This window comes from Camelus ferus, chromosome 12 (genome assembly GCF_009834535.1).
Source record: "Camelus ferus isolate YT-003-E chromosome 12, BCGSAC_Cfer_1.0, whole genome shotgun sequence".
In the NCBI taxonomy this organism is placed as follows: domain Eukaryota; kingdom Metazoa; phylum Chordata; class Mammalia; order Artiodactyla; family Camelidae; genus Camelus; species Camelus ferus.
The window spans coordinates 53,811,995-53,833,516 of record NC_045707.1 but is presented as its reverse complement, the minus strand read 5'-3'; the positions used below and the strand labels follow the sequence as shown (position 1 = coordinate 53,833,516).

General features: G+C 36.5%; 1 protein-coding gene across 1 annotated transcript; it reads left to right on the top strand.

The window, feature by feature from the left end:
- The first annotated feature begins 850 nt into the window (after positions 1 to 850).
- NTS (neurotensin) lies at positions 851 to 12,403 on the top strand. The gene is made up of 4 exons (XM_006192386.3): positions 851 to 1,206; positions 3,451 to 3,512; positions 9,106 to 9,330; positions 11,625 to 12,403. Exons 1-4 carry the CDS (start codon positions 1,134 to 1,136, stop codon positions 11,775 to 11,777), a joined length of 513 nt encoding a protein of 170 aa, XP_006192448.1. The 5' UTR covers positions 851 to 1,133; the 3' UTR covers positions 11,778 to 12,403.
- Positions 12,404 to 21,522: the final 9,119 nt, after the last annotated feature.

The following is a 21,522-nucleotide window of genomic DNA, read 5'->3' as shown; positions in this document are numbered from 1 at the left end:
TGGATGGCGGTTATTTAGGACTGTCCCCTTTCCAGAAGTACAGTCTCATCTTTATGACTATCATAGGGGAAGAAATCTGATGCAATGGTGAAAATCAGTGAGACCGGGATTATAGACGGAATAGGATACAGCATCAAGAATGAATCTAAAAGGAGCAGAGCAGTGCAGACAGCAAAAAGGGAAAGTACCAGAAAACAGCAATCACTGGTACAACAGTACAGATTTCCACCTGCTAACAGATAAATGATTTACTGTTGGATCTCGTAAACGTGAAATTGTTTTTCTAAGGCATTCAGCCATAAGTAAGCATACATAATTCAGTCATCTTTCCAGTGACTTAAAATAAAGACTTGTCAATTTGTTTAGAAATAATACTCTGTTCCTTACAGCTAGCAGCCTCTTTTTTTCTAATACTGATTTTCTTTCCTTTCTCTAAATTCTTTTGCTTAACCTGATATTATAACTAATTCTCTGTTTATCTTCCACTTCTTTCTTCTTCTAGCATATATTATCTAAGACCTATATTAGTCCCTAGACCACAAAACACTTGTTCAAAAGTGTGGGTTATCAGAAAAGAATCCTAACTCTCTAAGAACATCCAAATCTAAAGAATTACTGATCTCAGGCAACCATTCTGGAGATTTTACTTATATTAGAAATAACAGATCTCATGCTTCAGAAAATCAAAATGCCAACTTCTTAGAAGTCAGAGAATGAGAGGAAATGGGGAAAGAGGAGTCCTGGAAGTTCTTTTTCAGTATGCTGTATATGGAATTGCTTTTGAATGACTCCTGCTGTGCGTCAGAAATCCGGAGCTGCAGGGGCAATTAGAGAAGATGTCACTTTCACTGGAGGTTCAGAAGTGGGGGAGAGAGTGAGGGGTAAAGAAGAAGGGGAGGAGGAAGTGGGGAGAGGAAGGGGGGATGGAGATGAAGGGCACATCCTGAAGAGATAATCCCTGTGTACTCGTGACATCATCCCCTGCATATATATGTATATATAGGGCATGGTCAAAGCATCTCTCACAGCTCAGTCACTTCCAAAGTCAGCTGAAGGCAGGAGGCAGTGCTAGAGAGCCCCCTTCAGCCTGTCTCTGGCGTTTATGAACTTGGCTTGCTAGAAAGCTCAAGGAGATGATGGCAGGAATGAAAATTCAGCTGGTGTGCATGATCCTTCTGGCTTTCAGCTCCTGGAGTCTGTGCTCAGGTAAGCTCAGCTCATTTCACAACTCCCTGAAGTGATTTCTTTTTTCATTTCTGCAGTGTGTTGCTACTTACATGAACGTATCCAGGGAAAAGAATTTCTCCCTTATTCTGGGTTTGCTTTTTAGTGATAGCAACTGGATATTTTCTTTCTCTGTCTTTATGATCATAAGCACTAAAAGATTTCTTTTTCCTTTCTAAATCTGTGAAGTAATAAAAGGGATTTCAATGAAACACTTTATGTTCCCATTTGCAATATAAGCACTAAAGAAAAAAAAACATGTAAAACTTAAATTAGGCTGGTCATTATTTAACAAGTACAGATGTGGTGCCTGTCAAAATGCAAGCCCATAATTAAAAGTGATTCCATTTGAAATATTTTATCTCATCCTCATTGATTCTCTTAGGCTGCAGTGGCTTCTCCCTCCCCCAAATTATTTTTTTAACTATGTGCGTATTAAGATAATAAAGCGAAAACTGATGTTTAATGAATAAAGTGTTATTTGTAGGAAATTTTTTCCAGAAAAATACAAAAAAAAAAATCCCAAATCCTTTTAAAGAATACGTTTTATATAACCTTTCTCTGTGGCAAATAAACATACTATTAATTTGTTTTCTTGCATGGCATTTAAGTTGATTCAGAATATAATTATCATTCTTATATTAATAAAAGTTATTTACCTGTAGAGTATTTTGCATGTGATAATTAAGAAGAAGCCATACATTGCTAAACATTTATCAATAGCTCACCTTGACAATAAGATTTAAACTTAGAAGAGTAACATGAAATATTATAATGACTGTAATATGCTCCAATTAATGTTTGAAAAATAATTGAGTGATCACATCAAAGTGAAAAAGAAACAGAAGAGAGATGCAGCAAAAGTCATTTAACCTGCTTTATACTGCTATAGCTTGTAAAGGTGACACTGAAATGCTTAATTGAAACTCCTGCTATGATTTTATTTAAATTATGAAATCAAATCTAGCAGGAAACTATAAATGTTATTTAACATAAAATTTCATCTCTTTTGATCATTAGAAAAAGATCTTGAACTTCTAAATTTTGCAAATGTTTTGATGAGATAAATACCGAATTTTCCACAATTATGATTTTATCTAATAGTCACATAAGGTTGAAGGTATACTTAGAGTATATGAAAAGAACTGATTATTTATTAAATACAGTGTTTATTAACTATTGAAACTTCTTGCTGTTATAAGCCAACATGTATGGGGATTTTTTTGTATACATTTTTCATACATGGTTAAAGGAATAGTCTTTCCTTTTGAAAAATAGATGGTGCCTCTAAGAAATAGAAGAACATCTCTGGTATAATTTAGTTCTTAGGTACAATTTAACAAAAGTGACACTTTTTTTTAATCAGAGGGTGTAGTGCAAGGAAGAAAGAGTCATTTTAACTTCTGCTTTGTTTTACAATCTATAGGTCAGCGAGGATGAATTAACTCATCTTCTTGCAGTGGTCTATAACTTTATTTCTATTATCTTATAGTATTTCATCAGTTTTTCGTCTCTGTAAAACATTCATCAGTGGAAACTGGAAAGAATATTCTAAAAAAAATGAGAAATCCATTTTCAACATTATAGTACACGTATTGATGGACAACTCCACTTTTGCTTAAACAATTTCTTTAATAGACTGTGATAAAATTGCTAAATGCACATAATTCTAATTTCTTGTTTAAAGTATAAAAACAAATCTTTTAAATTGTGTTTTGTAAAACAGCATCTTAAATTAATCTCAGTGTCTTTCTTAGTCTAAAATTATCAATGAGCATTTATTTTTGGTCTTGTCTTGAAAACGTCCCTTGTACTTACCTTTTCATTATATTGATATTGTTTTTAAAAATATCAATATGCATATATTCTATATATGTAAACTATTGCTGGTAAAAATTAACCAGGATACATGATAAAATATCTATTATATAATATAATCATTTTTTAATATTTAGATACAGAGATTAAACTATTTCAAATCATCAGTAGCTCTCTTAACATAAAATCATGTGCTTATTTTCTTAAAAGTGCTTCTATTATTTTATCCTGTTAACCTAAAATTAAACTATAATTATTTTTTCCTAAATATTATTTTAGGGAGGATAAAACATAGGAAAGAGAATAAATTTCTAAGACAAAATTTTTTTGAGATTAATCTTAAATCTTTAGGTTACAGTATATGATATGTGATTATATCGTAAACATGTGGTTTTTGATTTTACTCAGATTCAGAAGAGGAAATGAAGGCATTAGAAGCAGATTTATTGACCAATGTGCATACATCAAAGGTAACTTCTTTTTTTTTTTCAGACTAAAGACTGAGAAACATAGGAGCTCTAATTATAAACATGGTGTCCTTTTCCTATAGTAATGACTTCCTATTGAAACTGAAAAGTTCATTGGAAGGCATTTCCTTTTTTGGGAAACTTTTCCTTAAGTTCAAAGGACTTAAGGGTGTTGATGTGACAGGGAAAGAAATTATAGTGACTATCAATCACCATATTGCAGATTTAATTAAGTAGTCACATATTATTTATGTGAACATGAAAATGTGTTTCTAAAACTCCATTTCTGTTCCAATCACATTTTGTATGATGGAAGGTATGTTGGCCTTGAGTCAAACACATAAATGAAAACTGAGTGACATTCTTGCCTTTTTTGTTATATTGGGGGAAGGGAAATGGAGTTCCTAAGTTAAAAATGAAAGTCCGTGAAATCCCTGGATGAAATGTGGTAGAAAGTAAAGAACAATAAACTGACAAACAGAAGCCTTGCGACCTAACCCTGCAACTGTGACTTGTGAACTATTTGATCTTAAGCAAGGGGGTTAGTTAACATTGCTACCTTTGTTTCCTTATGTTTAAATGCTGGGGTTGGAGTTCATTATCTCCTGGACATTTGCATTAAGTCCAGCCCCGGATTCCAGTTCTCTTCATAACACTGAAGTATTATCAGTACATGATTGTTTTTATTGAATCAAGTAAAACTTTGTACTGGACCCTATTACTCCTCTCTTAGGGTCTTGAAACCAAGTTTCCTAGACACCAACGTGTATCTAGGAATAGAACTGAATTAGAATATACTGATTACCATGCTACCTCACAATATTGATTTACGTGGCATGAGTTAATCAGTGTGCATCTAAATGTAGAATTAGAGAACAATTCTCTAATTCTCAAAGAGAAGCATATTTTGAGATGAGGGAGTCACTTGGTGCAGTCACGGTCATAACACCCATATCAAGTCTGAGGACTCAACAAATGCTATGGTAAGAAAGTAAATGCTCAAAACTCCTGTCTAATTTTTGAAGGAACACTTCAATTCAGTCTTCTGTTCCCTAGTTGGATGAGCATGTGTGAGGTGCAACAACCCCTAGTATGTAAGTAGACTTATGTTCGCTAGTGGGTATGAAGGGGAAATGCCCACTTGTGTGTGTGTTTTTGAGCCTTTGGCATTATTATCTGAAAGCTAACAGAGAGGTTTTCTCCTCTGGTCCTTAAAAGACATTTGGGGAAAATTTAAGCACACGTATATTTCCACAATTGCCAGATCTATAAAATTTAAACACATGGAAACCAAATTCTACCATAATTTGGTAGGTTTCCCGTCAAGAATGATCAAATTTTGTTCAGTCATTAAAACTCAAGGACCAAATATATTTAATCTTAAGATAACAGAGCCTTTGTTTAATACTCAGTCATAATAGCAGTGGCTACAATCACTTCAACTCAAGCATAGGAAGACAAGTGAAGTCAATAGTCTGTTTCGGAAAACAGGGCAGATTAGAATGCCTTCATGCCTTGGTAGAGAGTTTGCCTCTATGATTGCCAGTTTACACTGACACATGAAGGTCCTCAATGATCTCCAGAATGTGGTATGGTGTGGGGAGTGTTAGCTACTTTGCAAAAATGTGGGAGTAGAGGTTATGATTCCCTCCCTGGCCAAGACACTGCAAGGGAAAAACAATTCTAGTGTCTGAGGTGGTTTACTTTTATTCTTAAGGGAAATACATACTAGAGCATAGGCATAATAAAATATTTCTCTTTCATTCAGTCATGAGATATATCTCTAAAACAGATCACGGAGGAAAAATTGAATCCCACTGCCTCCCTTTCATTGAAAGAAGTAAAATACAGACTCTGATGAGGAAGCAACCAAAAACATAATGATGCCAATTTTGCTGCTAGGATGGGAGCCAGAAGTTCATTTCTTATTTTTTATTTTACTTTTTTTACAAAACTACTATCACTTATTTCTCTGTGATTCAATGAGTTTTTGGTGTGTGTAGAGTTCTATGCAAATGAAAACTCTGAACTTTTGACCACTTTAACCAAACTACTATTTTTAAGAATCTAAGAGAATATTTGATGCTGGTATAACTCCATTATTAAAAGCTTCAGAATACTTCAGCTTTCTTCTTTCCACTCTTCAGGTAAAATATGTGAGCAATTTCCATTTTAAAGTAAAACTTTAGATATTGAAAGATTAATGTGGAAATTAGTCACAGAGGGCCAAGGAAGGTTCCAAAGCCTGCACAGAGGAAGATAAAGAAATTGTTTCTTACAATATAATTCTCTTTGTTACCAATGCTAGTGCTTTGGTATAGTTTTATCAAGAAGAACTTCATCAGTATGCTTTCTTCAGGCTCTCAAAAAGCTGTTGGAATGTTGTCATTTCCTATGAGCAAATTCAATACCTTGTATACAGTAAGAGTTTAATAAATATTTATGAATTAACAATGGGAATCTAGGATATATTACTAGCGCTTACCTTTTGTATTCCGTATAAAAACTTCAGGGGTCCACTGAAGATAATGAATTATTTTTAGTTAGGTGAAATGCTCTAATTCACCATGAATTTACCAATTCACCAATTTAAATGCTTGTAATACACTTGAGTTCAGTGTATTACAGGGAATGAACATTAGTCACATAAATTAATCACATAAATTAAATTTCAATTACAGAAATTGAAATTTGACTAGGATCTTATTCCGTATTAGAAAAATTAATCAAAAAGAATAAGTAAGAGCCATAAATGTTCTTGTTTTCCTTAATTTGAAAACAAGAGAAGACAATAATTCAAAATTTCTTATCTATAGGCTTAGGTCTATTATAAACATTTATATAAAGTAATTTAAGAAATAAGAATGTTTACTGTGAAAGAAAAATTATTCATGACACTTGTTAAAGATAGCAAGGAAGACTTTACTCTACAGGAACTATTGCAATAGGGATTTTGCAAAGATCAGGCTCAACTCCAAAGACAACAAGGACAAGTTGGGGATTTACAGCAGCCAAAGAGCAAGGTGAGGGGTCAGTATATGGAAAATTACCAAGAAGAAACATTAAGTCTAGGAGGATTCTTGCTAGAAGCTCAACAGAATTCTGAAATCGAGGGTGGAAGTTTAATCAAATATTTGACCAGATATCTAGGGTAATCAGATACCAAGGGTGACATATTTTTATGTTCTCAAATACATGTCTATTTAGGCATTCTATGGAGAAGAGTGCTGTCTCTGCTGCGCTTCCAAAGTATGACAGGGTCTAATGTGACATTAAATAAGAGTACTGAGTGATGTAGTGACTATTCTGACAGAAGGGAACGAGATGATTTACTCAGTTTCCTCATCCAAAAAATAATCGGACAGCACAAGTCCTGACAGATATTTTATAAATAAAGCACTTTATGGTTGATTAGTTTGGGGGAACATTGGATATTATTTTGGCACAATTGCAACAAAAGTTACAATGAATATTTACAAATAAAAAGCTCTGGGGATACCTACATTCAAGAAGCCTTTAAATTTCCTTTAAATTCAAGTTTTCCAACTTACTTGGCAGTGAAACCCCTTTTTAAAAACAATGAGAGCAGAATTAGTATTCTAAGGAAAACACTTTAGAAAACACTCAATCAGATCAAAGCTCTAAAGAGCTTTCCAAATGTAAAATTGCTGTATCCCATTAATTGGTAAGACGTAAGGTATTGTTGCCACACGATGGAGCACGTTGCCTCTAAGTTTCCCATAGCAGAAACATTCCCACAATGGCTGATAATCATATTCAAGGGGCATAGTTGAAAGGATTTCCAAACTGGTTGAAAATATTATAGTGAATATCTTTGTACTCTCAGACTTTCATGGCCCTAGGATAAAATCTTAATCAAAGGGTAGGCACATTTACAGTTTTAATACATAGTGCCAAAACACCTTTCAAGAAGTTATACCAATGTATATTCAGACTAACAAATATTTAGAAGAGAAAGTGTCTGTTTCTCCATATCCCCATAAGTACATGGAGTGTACTTATATTTTTTAAAGTCTTCAGATCTGATGGTAGCCAAGATGAACATCACTCTATGTATTTCTATTACATATTTCTTCTTTGATGAGTGATTCTGTGACATATCTGCTCATATTACTTATCTGAGGTTTAACATTTTTTAGTTTTTTTTTTAAATTGAGGCATTCACCATTTTCTTTTTGAAGAACTCCACCTGTGTTAAGTATATTAACATTTTGTGGCAGCTTTTACAATATATCTTGCTTTTGATTTTAGTGCCAGGTATTAATTTCCCAGAGAGATAATTTACACAATGATGTATTTAAAATCATCTTTTTCTTTATGGATTCTGGTTTGGATATTTGCTTAATGATATTTTCCTAAATGTATAAAACAAATTCTATATACTTACATACTTTCGTATTTACTCCTATTTAACCCATCTGGATATTACTTGCAATATGTCAATAAAGGTTATAACTAGCTCTAAATCCAGATTTCCCCAGCCAACTGTCCCAAGAAGTTCAAATGCAAACTTTGTTCTATGCTTTTCACTCATATGTTCTTAGATCAGTTTTTCGACATTCTGTTCTCTTTTGTTGAGTCTTATATTTAATCTTGCTCTATGAATTCACTCTGATTACTGCAGCTTTAAAATACATCTTAATACCCATAGACTAAGTCCCTTCCCATTACATTTTTATTTTTCTAAATCTTCTTAATTCCCGCACATTCATACTTGCAAACTAACTTTATAATTATTTTGCTACATCCCTTCCTCTAATTTCCAGTCTCCCCACATTTTCCAAATTGGAACTTAGATTTGCAACTGCATCGCATTTGCAGAATAATTCAGAGAATTGACACCAATAGAATTGATACTATTGCTATTGAGTCTTTTCATCACTCTATGGTTATTCAAAAAAAAAACTTCTTTATGTTCTTTGGAAAGAATTTCTGCTTTTATTCATCTATGCCCTTGGAGATGTTTGCTAATTTGTGTTGATTATTTTACATTTAGGTTCTCGTAAAATTGGCACATGGGAAAGACGTCAGTTATGGTAATAATGGTTTCAGATAAGATCGTATTAGGAAAGGGTGGCTATTTTAGAAAATATTATAAATTTCAATAAGTAAATTAATCAGCTGTGATGCTGCCTGTGACAACCGTTAGTGTGTGAAATGGGTCAGTGGTCTCAGCCACTGTAATCGTCCCGGCCTGTGAGTGTCATCTTGGTCTCTGCTCCATTGGGCACTGAACTGAAGTATAACTAGAGATTGGCACTTTTAATATTTTCATCTGTGACATATACATATATATTTATGCCTTTCTACTTACTGTCATTTCTGTTTTCTTACTTTGCTCACGTATGCGTACATGTTTGGGTATAACTTCATTGCATTGTTTAAATAAAGGGTATGAAGCATTGATGCTATTCAACTTTGTGATATGAAGTTACTAAGCTAATAATAGTGCTCTTTGTCAGACTACAGTAACAATTAGATTCTAGGATGTAATGGCTTAGAGCAATAAAAATGCATTTCTTACTCATGTAGCAACAGATTTTAACCGTAATAATTATTTGTCTCTGTACTTCAGATCAGTAAAGCAGGTATTCCCTCTTGGAAGATGACCCTGCTAAATGTTTGCAGTCTTATAAACAACCTGAACAGCCAAGCCGAGGAAACAGGAGAGTTTCATGAAGAGGAGCTTATTACCAGAAGGAAATTTCCCACTGCCTTAGATGGCTTTAGTTTGGAAGCAATGTTGACAATATACCAGCTCCGAAAAATCTGTCACAGCAGGGCCTTTCAACACTGGGAGGTAAAGCAAAACAGAATATGAAATGATTATGGTTATACTAGTTAGCTCTCATTTGTACTGATTTTTTTTTTTAATCTTGACAATTATCGTAACAGGAAGACTTACAAATACTAGAGCATAATAAACCATGTGTTTTGGTTAACATTCCTTCAGATCTTCAAAGTGTCCTCCAAATACTCGGAGTTTAGCAAAATATTTTTTCTTCGGTCTTAAAAGGGGGATATATCTTAAGGCAGATTTGAGCCACATGCTTTTATTGTGCTTAAATGGGTGGCATGCTTAGGCAATTTTTTTTTTTTTTTTTTTTTGGTGGTGGTGGCAGTGGTGGCATGCCTGAATTTTGAATTCTCTGTATTTCTCAGAAACGCTAAGTCATGTGTATTTATTTATAAACAAACACAGAACACAAAAGGTTCCATTTGTATTTAAACATATTAGGCAAATAAAACTCGAATGATATATATATATTTCTATTTTAATTGAATATGTGCATTGTGGATTTCAGTTATCTTCAGAAACTAAACTAGGTCCACTACGGCTAACACAGCCAAATTTCATTATACAGAACTACGACAAAGGATGAATCAGTTGTATTAAACACCACACTGGTGACTCACCACCATTGGCTTGGAAATGTTTGTTTGGAGGAGAAAAGAGAAATGAAAATGATTTAAAAAAAAAAAAGAAGAAGAAGAAGAAATGTAAAAAAATTTTCCCAACAAGAGAAACATTTCTTTCAGATTAACCCCCTAAGAGAGATTTGCTTCCTGTTTTATATTCTGAGCTTACACCAACGCTGGGGATCTGGGGGCCTGAGGCTGCCTTCCCTGCTAATATAACAAAACAATCTCTATAGCACACTATCACAGAGATACCCCGTGGAAAAGAGGAAATGCAATGCAGAACTTCTAGGGTTGATTCTAATTTGTAAACAATAAAGTTTTTTTAAAAAACCCAGAAAAGCCAGCCTTAATTTTTCTTGCTGGACTGTTTATCTCTTAATTACAATTCCAGCTAAATGGTTTTCTCTTTATTAAGTCAATAAAACTTTAACAAATGCTCATTTTAACACGGGAAAATGTCAATTATGTGCTGTTTATCCGGGAAAAAACTCAATAAACTATTATGCAGGCAAACCAGATGCACATAAGATTAAAACTTTTGCTATTTTAAATGTTATTGAGTGATTTAAAATAAAATGATAATAGTATTCAGAGCCTAGGACAACTAATTACAGACTACACGCACACAGAGAAAGAAAAGACTAAGAAACAGATTGTCTGACAGTAGCTATTTTTCCTTTTCTGCAGTTGAATAGCTGTGGGTTGAAATAAAGTACTTGTGATACAATTCAATTCAATGCATATGGATTATGGTTAAAAACTTAATCTCCTGCCAGTATTGGTTATAGTCACCCCAAAGTTTAGAAGACAATCACAAGTGTAAATACAATTCTTGTCTTGGGCATTGATTTTTAAAAAATTTTATGTAGACCATGTGCAAAACTCTGGAAAGAGTTCTTAAATATTTTATGCCTGTTGCAAATGATCAGAACAGTACTGTCAGAAAAAAAAAAGCATTTGGAACTGATTTTAGAATGGGGCATACTCAATTAATACAGTAGCCAAAATTCTACATGTAAATTAACTCCCTTGAGTTTTTGAATGTGAACTAGCTTTTAATGACCAATTATTAAGCTCCATAATCTAAGGATCTTTACCATTTACATGGAGCTTTCAGGTGTGTTAATTTCTACCTCTGAGTAAGTAGGCAGAACGGACCCCACTCTGTGACTGAGAAGCATTATCTTTAGAATGGTTTTCAAGTCAAGTCAGTAATTAACTGAACTGAATATAAAATTCTATGGACCTCTGAGGCCAAACTTGGCTTACTAGATTCTAAACTCTTTATTTGTTTGGTTTATGTTATATGTCCATAATATTTTGGTCTATCCTCGGTTCAAGCCTAAAAAATACTCAGTTATATTAGGTGTGCTCCTTCAGTTGGAGGTATTAATATATGATCTTGACAAATAAAGAAAAATTTTTAAAAAGGCTAGCCAGATGAACTAGGAAGAACACTGAACAGAGAATTAGAAAAATCATGTTCTTATCCTATCTCAGCCACTGAATGGCCACCAGTCCTCGGGCAAAGCACTTAATTACTTTAAACCTCATATATCTTATCTACACATGTCTTATTGTCTGAATAGCAAATGAATTAAAATGTAGAAAAATACTCTGAAATGGAATATGTGATGCATATGTAAGTTTCATTCATATTCTATCTTGCAGTTAATTCAAGAAGATGTGCTTGATAGTGGAAATGTCAAAAATGAAAAGGAAGAAGTTATAAAGAGAAAAATTCCTTACATTCTGAAACGGCAGCTGTATGAGAATAAACCTAGGAGACCCTACATACTCAAAAGAGGTTCTTACTACTACTGAGAGGCTAAATGTTTTCTTTACACATGATTGTGATTTATCACCCTTAACTAAATATCAAAATATATTTGTGTGAGAATGTGGCAGAACACAATTATCTTGTCTCTTCTATAATTGTGGTTTATTTGATGTGACTTTTCTGCATTAATATAAATTGGACTAAATGTTTTCAAATAAATCTAGATCTTGAGCATGAAGTGTTGTGTATAATTGGAGTAAATATTAATTAAGTCACATATAGAATGTTTTTGTAATTTTGCAAAGCACTTAATGGGTTGTTGAACCAGTTAAAATGTTTGACATTCTAAACCAAATTATGAGAGATTATAACAGAGTCTTATGGCAAAGTCTAGCCCATATGTCATTAACCCAAAACAAAGTAATAGCACCTGTTTTATTATCTCACTGAATGTTTTATTAAATTGAGAGAAATATGCGCTCTTTTCCAAGAGTCACTCATGAATCACTCAGATATGGGGAAGTTAACAGTAGTAAAATAAGACCATCTTAAAAGAATGATGAATGAATTATTGTTAATTATGCCTGTCTTAATGACCTTCAACTGAATTTGTTTCTTCTGTTAAATGAACTTAATGGCTAATTAAAAAAAACAAAACCCAAGCCATCAGAATCATGTTTCTTTGCAGATTTACTTGCATTAGAAGAGTTACCTTTTACTGATTATTTCCCCCCTCACATCCAGTAAGTGATAGCTTTATTTGTAACCTCACTGAGGAATCTGTGTGATGAATATTTTTCCTAATTGGGAGAACATTCTTGAGGCAAAAGGAATACTTGAAATAACCCCTCATAAATTTCCTTTAGGACCGTACATACAGTCTCATAAGCCCTCACAACCTTTCTGTCCCACCATTAGTCGTGGCCTCCTAGACCCCCACTCTTACAGGGGGCCTTGGAAGACATCTCTTTACAGTGTTGCAGTCTGGTCCTGTAGTCATCTGTGAAGGAAGGTATCAGGATTTGAGCTATCCTGGAGTTGAGGAGTTTTGAAAATTCTCTGTCTTCTTGATGAGATTGCCCCACCCCTAGGCTACACCACACTTAGTAGGATTTAAGTGTAGCCCACCAATCTTGTAGTTTTTCTAGTAAAACCTTGACTTCTCACAACCACCTCCCCACCATCTTTTACAATCCTATCAGCTTCAACATTAAAAAGTGCCCAAAGCAGCACTGATCCTAAAAAGGAAATTATTTCATAGTGATTAAGAGTGTCTACTCAGAGTCAGAATGCCCAGATTTAGCTCCACTATTACTAGTAATCTTGGACAACGTATCTAACCTCTGAATTTCTTCAACTACAAAATGTGGGGCCTAGGGGAGGATAAAATGATCTGACACTATGTAAAATGCTTAGGATGGTGTCTGGAATATATTAATAACACACTAAAGTTCTGGCCACTTTCACACCATTTTTCCCTTCTCTTTCAAAAACTACAGAGCATAGCACAATTTCATGTCCTAACCTGCTGTGTTTTGAACAACTGCGGATCTCCTAATCCCTTGCTTCATTAATTTTCCTTGAGGACCTCCACATACATGTGCAAGATTCCTTCTCAGTTCCTGACCTCTTCCAATAATAAACATTTTATCCATTTCATCTCACTCCATCACTTCCATGGTCGTACCACAGAATTTCTCACTACCAATAAATTCAACCTCTCTGAAATCTCAGTTTCAAGCACTCTATTCTCTACACATCATCTTCTCTTTCTAGGTCACATAATACATCACTTTCACTCTAAAATGTATGATCCCATCTAATCCATTGTCCCCTCCTCTTTTTACTCTTCCCCTTCTAATCATGCCCTCACTTTACACTTCACTTGGCTTAGATTCCATGGTCCAAAAGAAAGTCACTCCCTGTTACTGTCAACTTCCTGTCCTTCTACCTTCTGAGCCCGTGGAAACACTAGTTGTGACACTGAAATCCCTCCCAATTCTGACCTCCCCTCAGAATCTGAACACAGCTGGAGAAATGCACCCAAACTTGTTGAAGACTCACGCTTAAAATTTATGACCACAACTCTCAAGTGGATCCTTAGTACCGCCCAATAGTCCTACTACATTTGCCTGAAAAATGCTGCCTCTAATTCTCACTGATGATTATTTTATATCTTCACTTCTTCCTTGAATTGCAACACTCATCATTCTCCTCACTTTGAGCAGATGACTTTCTATTTCACCAGAAATTTAAAGCAATAAAAAGAAAATTGCATCATTTCTCTGTGACTGAACATAACAACCACCTGCATTTACCCCTCACTCTTTTCCACTTCAGTGTGGGCACTGTCTCTTCTCTTCTGAGGCTCAGTCCTTCATTTCCCCATCAGTAAATGGTCCCACCACCTACTCATGCCAAAAATCTGGTAGTCATTCTTAATCCCTCTCTATAACATGCACCTGCCACTTCATCTATTAAGAACTTTGTTGGCTTTGCATCAAAATCCATCTCAAAGCTGTCTACTTCTTGCCACATCCACCGCCACTGCCCTAATCCACACGTTTTCCCCTGGGACTGTGACAACGTCTTCCTAGCTCTTTCCTCTTATCATTTTTATTCATTTACATCCATATAGCAGAATAAAAAATTTAAAAACATTAGATTATGCCACACATCTCTTCTCAAAATCCCATAGTGCCCTCTCATTGCACTTTGAACAAAATCCAAACTCTGTCTCAGAAGGCCGGAAACGTCCTGACGTTTGTCTACTTCTCTATTTAATTTCACTCATTCTCCTCCGGTCACACTGGCCTTTTTTGTTATCCCTTTAACATATCTAGCTGTTTTCTGCTCCAGAGTCTTCATCGTTGCTGAAACTTCTTTTCTGGACAGCTCTTCTGGCAGACAATCTTTTTTCCTGGGGACATCTACTTAAAGACTACATTTTCAGCCTCCCTTGTCACTAGGAGTGGCTCAGTTGGAGCCTATGGGGTCGTGGGTAGAAAAGAATGTGTATAACTTACGGGTCTTTTATAGCTACTAGAGAAACCTCATTCTCTTAACTATTTCCTCTTTTTTTTTTTGGTCTTAAATGTGAATTAATTTTAACCACACAAATGAGTACCCTTCTCTTGAGAGTGATATTGATTGAGCATAAGTCCTTTAACAATATTGTGGAGGAAAGCTGCCTCACCATCCCTGGACCAACCAGACTGTAACTTGAAAGAGAAACGCATCTCTAACTTATTTAAGGCACAGTGTCTTTTCAGCCACATTGATAGAGCACCTCAACTGTTATTTTAATTGCTACCGTCTTCTCCAGACCTTCTCATGGTTTGCTTTTCATGTCATTTCGGTCTCTGCATGTGTGATATATGTACAGAGAGGCCTTTTCTTAAATAACCTTCATCTCTGAGTCAACATCTCCATCTAACCTGCTTTGTTTTTCTTCCTATTTGAAAAAGGAAAAGAAAAGAGAAAAGCAGCCACTGACAGGCATCAGCTGGGAGCTGGCCTGGTACCAACACTAGGCTATGATGCTGTCCTCCTGTTAAACAAAATTTCGTAGAATAAACTTCAGACAAGGTCATTCTAACCATGATGGCAAGACAATAAGCAAGACTATTCTGTAATCATGTCCAAGCAAAAACAAAAACGAAAACACCCCAAACCACAGAAAGGATCAAACATCCTTCTGTCCCACATAATTTGAGTGAATGCTGCTTCTTTATGAATCACTGCTTTAACTAAGCTCCATTTTTCTACCTCTTTCATAAAAACCATTATAATAGCCAATCAAAGAATAACACTTGCTTTCAAAAACACCGAAACCAGAGTAAAAACCACGCTTCCGGACTATTCCTCAAATCTCAAGTCCAAATCCTGCACAAAGTCTCTACTTATACCCTCTTATCGAGAGGCCCCGTGACTTCTCACTGAATGAGACCTCCAGTGCCAGTAGCCTCAACTTTGTGGGAGTGTCTTCCCGGTGCAGGGAAGGTATCAGTACAGCACATAGCATGACTTGAAATTATACAGTCATTTACCTGTTTATAATCTCTCGCCACCACTCAAATGTGTAACCTTTGTGAGGACAGGGATTTTTGTCTTTCTTATTCATATCTATATTTCCAAGGTTGAGCACTAGACCTAGTACGTGTTAGTAAGAATTTGTTTCATGAATAAATAAATTAGAAGCAAAAGGGTTTCTTCTCTTATTGTAAGAGGTTTAGATATAGTCTCTACGGATTTTTAAGGCCCACCTCAGAGATTATGTTTCAGGATTGGTGATGAACTCAGGTATCTCCACGAGGTCCTAGTCTTACACGAAGCAACACAGACCCTGAGATATAGAATCTCCTCTTCACTCACAGTGGCAGCCTGAAGAGAGCGTCCCTCATTTTTGTCTCTTAGAGTCCCTTCTGAGAAGAAAACAAACAAACAAAATTGCCTGGGTGAAACAGACAGTACGGTTGACCCTTGAACAACACAGGGGTTGGAAATTCACACATAAATTTCCTGCCAGCCTTCCTCATCGCCGGTTACCCATCGACGAATTCAACCAACCAGGGATTGTGTAGTACCGTAGCATGTATTTATTGAAAAAAAAAAATCTGTACATAAGTGGATCCGTGCAGTTCAATCCTGTGTTGTTCAAGGGTCAACTGTAGTTTAAATGGAAAGAAATGGATTTGTGGAATATAAAAAGAAAGAACTAACATAAACTGGTATCTGAATGTAGGAGGAAAGAAGAAAGGAATATTCTAAGATTATTTTGAGATTTCAACTTTGTTCTCCATTTGCACTTTTTTTGAGAATCCCCAGTCACTGCTGGATTAGTTTGAGCTACATGAGACTTAAATTTAAATCCAGTCCTTGCTCAGGGGTCCACCAAGACGATAACATTGAAGCCTCCTGAACTCCTCCTCCCACAGCACATCAAGGTTCCAAGTATCCATGGAGCAGCTTCCTCTGAAAGAAATCCAGAAACTAGTTGAGCAACTCCTACACGTTGGGCAAATGAGAAAACATGTTCATTGAAACAGGGTGGAAAGGCTGAGACACCCTCTGGCCATAAAACCCACCCCTGATTTTGTGAGATGTAATTGGGCGGGAACGCCCAGCTCCTAGTGTCACCCCGATAAGCGAAGGATTTGAACGGCACATCGGGTGCCCCTCCTTTTAAGACTCCCATCTGAGGGACAGGCGCCCAAAACACCCAGCCCTGAAAGCCAGCGTGGCGCGTGTCCATGAGGCCCAGTAGACTACGGTAAACAAAGGAGCAGTTCTCACAGGTGTGCTCACACTTGCGTGGTGTTGTGTATTGGTTTCATGTGATTTTAAATCTACTTGTTTTTTGTTCTAAGAATGAACTTGCTTACACTGAGGAAGATGTGTTAGGTTAGCCTCACAAACATGAATACTCGCTAACTCAGCTATTGGCAGGCGCTGTTGGGGGCTCATTGATAAGAACTTCGAGAAAGAGTGACTGTGGTTAGAGGACTTTAAGCTTTACATTCCAAGAGGTTACCAGCAACTTGAGAGGGTTTGGTCTGGGCAAGGCTAATCTTTGCTAATCCAGATAGCTGTCCACAGCCCTTGGGGCATTAACTCCTGCTGTGGCAGGGAGACTCTTTGCCAGGCAGTGGTAGGAACCACTCAGAGGCTCCCAAGAAGATCCGCTTCCTCATCCACACTTGGCCTCTTTGTTCCCTAGCAGTCTGCTCTACAACCAGCAGCTAGGTATCTCTCATGGTTGGCTAGGTCGACTCTCCCAAGAACCACTCATAGAAAGGTGCACCTAGACTAAATTCAGGCTTTAGCCCTTTTATCTCCCCCTTGCCTGGAACAATACTGTGATGAATCTATTGTTGGCTTGGAGTAGGTTATTTCTTTATTGGCTTATTAGGAGACATTATCCTACATACTATTGGCTTGTGAAATTATTATAATTCCCACGGTGAACCTGTGCTAGATAAATTATTGGCAAAGCAATCTCAGTTTCAGAACATAATTTGCTGACAGACGAAGCACGTGACTATCCCACAGGGCTCAGGACAGAGGGAGCAGGCAAAACGGCCCCTCTCCCAGCCTTTCCCTAAAAGGGATCTCTCTGCATGCTTACCAGCTGCTGCCTGACGATCTGCCTTATTTTACCACACATCTAGGGACGGGCTGTGATCCTCCCCAGCAAACAGGGAAACTTGTGGACACTTTCCCCACCTTCTCCTCCTGGCTCACTATGATGATAAAATGAAGTTGCCTGTATCTCCCTGGAAGGAGCTTGCACACACATCAGAGCCTTTGTAGCTGCTGCCTGAGTGATGGATTCCCCAAACCACTCAGCTCTGACAGCCAACAGGGCCTGCGCTCGTACATCCCACATGCCTAACATGACTAGAGTAAACAAAGAAGCTGTTTTTAAATGTGTTCGGGGCACCCGGCCCTAAACATACAACCTACTAAGATCAAATCATGCCGAAATAGAAAATCTGAACATAGCAATTACTAGTAAGAAGTTTAAATCAATAATCAAAAACCTTCCAACAAATTAAAGTCCAAGAGCAGATGGCTTCACTGGTGAATTCTACCAAATACCAATCCTTCTCAAAATCTTCCAGAAAATAAAAGAGAAGCAAACTGCTTTCAAACTCATTTCATGAGACCAGCATTATCCTGATACCAAATGTCTCAAATGAGGGTTGGTTTCTTCATCCAATTTAAAAATATAGATTCTATGACTCTGTTGCAGATTTAATAAATCAGCATCTCTGAGGGTGAAGCTTGATCTCTGTATTTTAATAAACTACCCAGGTGATTTGGATACATAGTCAAATTGGGGGCACAGTTTGCTATTAGTCATTTTTAGACTAATTAGAGACTTATTTGCCACCTGATAATCTATGTTTTGTTTGAATAGATTTTCTTTGTATCAAGTCCCAGGCTAAATAAAAAATTAAGTATTAACTCCAATAAGGAAACAGAGGTCGAGAACTAAAGTTGTATGAAAATTTCCTAGTCTTTCTTACAGGGTTATATAAAGATATATGCGAAAGTACTAGAAACCCTAAAATCACTAAACTAAGTTTTATTATGTTCCCCTCTATTCCTGCTCACAAATACAAGTAAGTTGAAAAGGTAGTGGGGGGAGCATTGTATTTTACCTTATCTGCCCTGATTTCTTACTCCGCAAACCCTCCACCTCCCACTACGATGGGAAATTGGATGGGTGCCACAATTTGGGCAAAATTTCATTCTGGTAAACGATTTTTTTAGTATTCATCTGAAGGATTGTTGACAAGGCAGAAGTACCACTAAAGTCAAAGGAACTTGATGTAATGAATCAGCCATTTCACAGGCTCAGAATAGTGAAAGGCTTTAACGTTTCATCCTTGATAAAATTTAAAACTATAATAAAAATGAGCCTGAATTTTTGCCTTCTGCTTTGAACTTATTTAAGTGTAAAAATACATCAGAATAAGCCACACACCGTCCAGCATGGCACACACTAATGCTGTGTGCACGACCCAGCTCTCTGGCTTCACCGTCTCTCGTTTTCACACTCTGCAGTTTACTCCAAATCACTTTGTGATTTTTCTCTTGGGTTTTTTTTGGTCCACACCTTTTCTCTTGCCATTTCTTCGACTTAGGATTTACTGCTACCCTTGTCCAATTCATCATGTCCCATTCTTTTTGAGATGAAGATAAAATCCCATTTCTTGGAAACATTTTCTAACCTACCAACTCACCACGCAAAGCTCAGTTGGGTCTTCTCTGTATTTGTCCTCTGCACTGGTATAATCCCGTACGTATGTCCCTGTTGGCATATTCCCTGCACGGTATAGTAAGAGATTGCATGCTTCTCTGAAAATAGATCAAACTTGTTTAGGTTAGATATTATGCCTTGTTCATCTCTATATCCCTTCACAGATTCTGGCACACCCAGGAAGTTATTTGTTGAGTGAATAAACCATTGCTGAGCTGAGCTAGGCAATGACTGCGATCTCGCGCTCTCATCCCACTCCTTCGTGGATAACCCTCTAGAATGATGGCCTCTGGAAAGAACCGAATCTGTCCCTTTGTAGACTCAACTATAAGATTCTCTGTGGATACAGAGATTCTACTAATAGCATTTATCAAGTTCTTATTTCACAAGGGCCAAGGGGCTGTCCCAAAACCTGGAGTGTTGTCAGCATCTTAATGAGCTAGTGGCTTCAGGGATTCACTTATCCAGCTCGGTGTGTACATACAAAGCATACAAAGTGAAGTCCTTGAGGGAGGGCAATCCTACCTGTCTGCTATCCATCCAGGAAGCATCCCTGATATCCATCCAGAAAGCACTGGAAGCTTACTACCTTCTAACAGAGACCCCAACAAATTGGTTCTCTCCACCCGGCATTGCTACCCTGCCTAGGACCAACAAAAACCCAGTTTTCACTAATTACGAACAACAGCCTAAATACAGTTAGGCTTTCTGTGACAGAAAATCTTTCAGGGCTTTGAAGATTTTTGCAAAGTATCATTAGGTAGCATCTGATTTTACCTTGTTCCAATTTAAGTGACTTCAGACTTTTAGAGGGCATTCAATATATAGACTTTCACTTCAGGAGAATTCAGGTGAATCCTGAAATATTAGCAGCTGGAAGTATGTGCAAATGAATCTAAGTAAGATTTTTTTTTAGTGGTCTCAGTGAAGTCATGGGGAAAAAAAATGAGGGAATTTAAGCCCTATTTTTGTGATCTTATGGTAACTATAAAAAGGAGGTGTGACGCAACATAACGTGTGGCCTGCATTTACCAACACACAGACTCCTGAGAGACAAGGCATCTGGCCTGCACAAGAGACGCCTTCATGTTTCTGGATTTAAATTCAGTAAGTGTTAAAATACCCTCAGTGTCATGCCTGTAAAGCTAATTTCTGTTCACTTAAGAATTTACCAGTTCTTCAGTAGATAGATGCCTGCTGTTTAACTGTCTCCAAGGAAGCAATCTGACTCACTTGCTATTCCTAACCAATTTTTAATCAAGAGAAAGCTGCCTACAGACAGAATGGTTTAGAGATGGTCAATTTATTTTTTCCTGAAATATCTTCCTGATATCTAAAAATATGCTGAAATGAAACCGACCAAGTTTTGCCAAAATATTTTCATGAAATCTCTGGGAAACCATCACAAAGATACTAGAGTGAGTTCCAAGTCCATATGAGCTTTCTGAGAACATTATTCTTTCAGATTTCAAGTCTTGAGATTTTTTTTTTTTTATTTTCAGAATTTTCTCCAAGAATTCTGATTCTTGTTTCATCAGGCTAGATGACAGAGTATAGTTATTAAATTAATTTATTTGCTCTTTCAATTAACATATATTTCCTTGGTACCAACGCTCTGAGGCACTGTGCAAAACATTGGGAACACCAAGTTAAAGATACACTTCCTATAGTATATAAATAGTATCTTTCCAAATTACATGCTGTGTCCATGTGACTAAATTGGCCACTGGATATAAGAGGAAGTGTTACCATGACAACTTCCTAGAATCTCCTTGAACAGACAACTGATACAAAGTCTTTGTACCTTGTGTTTGACCTTTCCTTCTTCCTGCTTCCTGAAATACAAATAGCAATGTGGCACAGTGACATGGAAGGCCTTTCAGTTCCCTGGAAGCAAAGTCAATTTACTAGCGTTGGACCATGTACTTCCGAATTTTCACATGAGAAAACACACACACACACACACACACACACACACACACACACACACACACACGTTTATGTTTTGTTGAGTGGCTGGT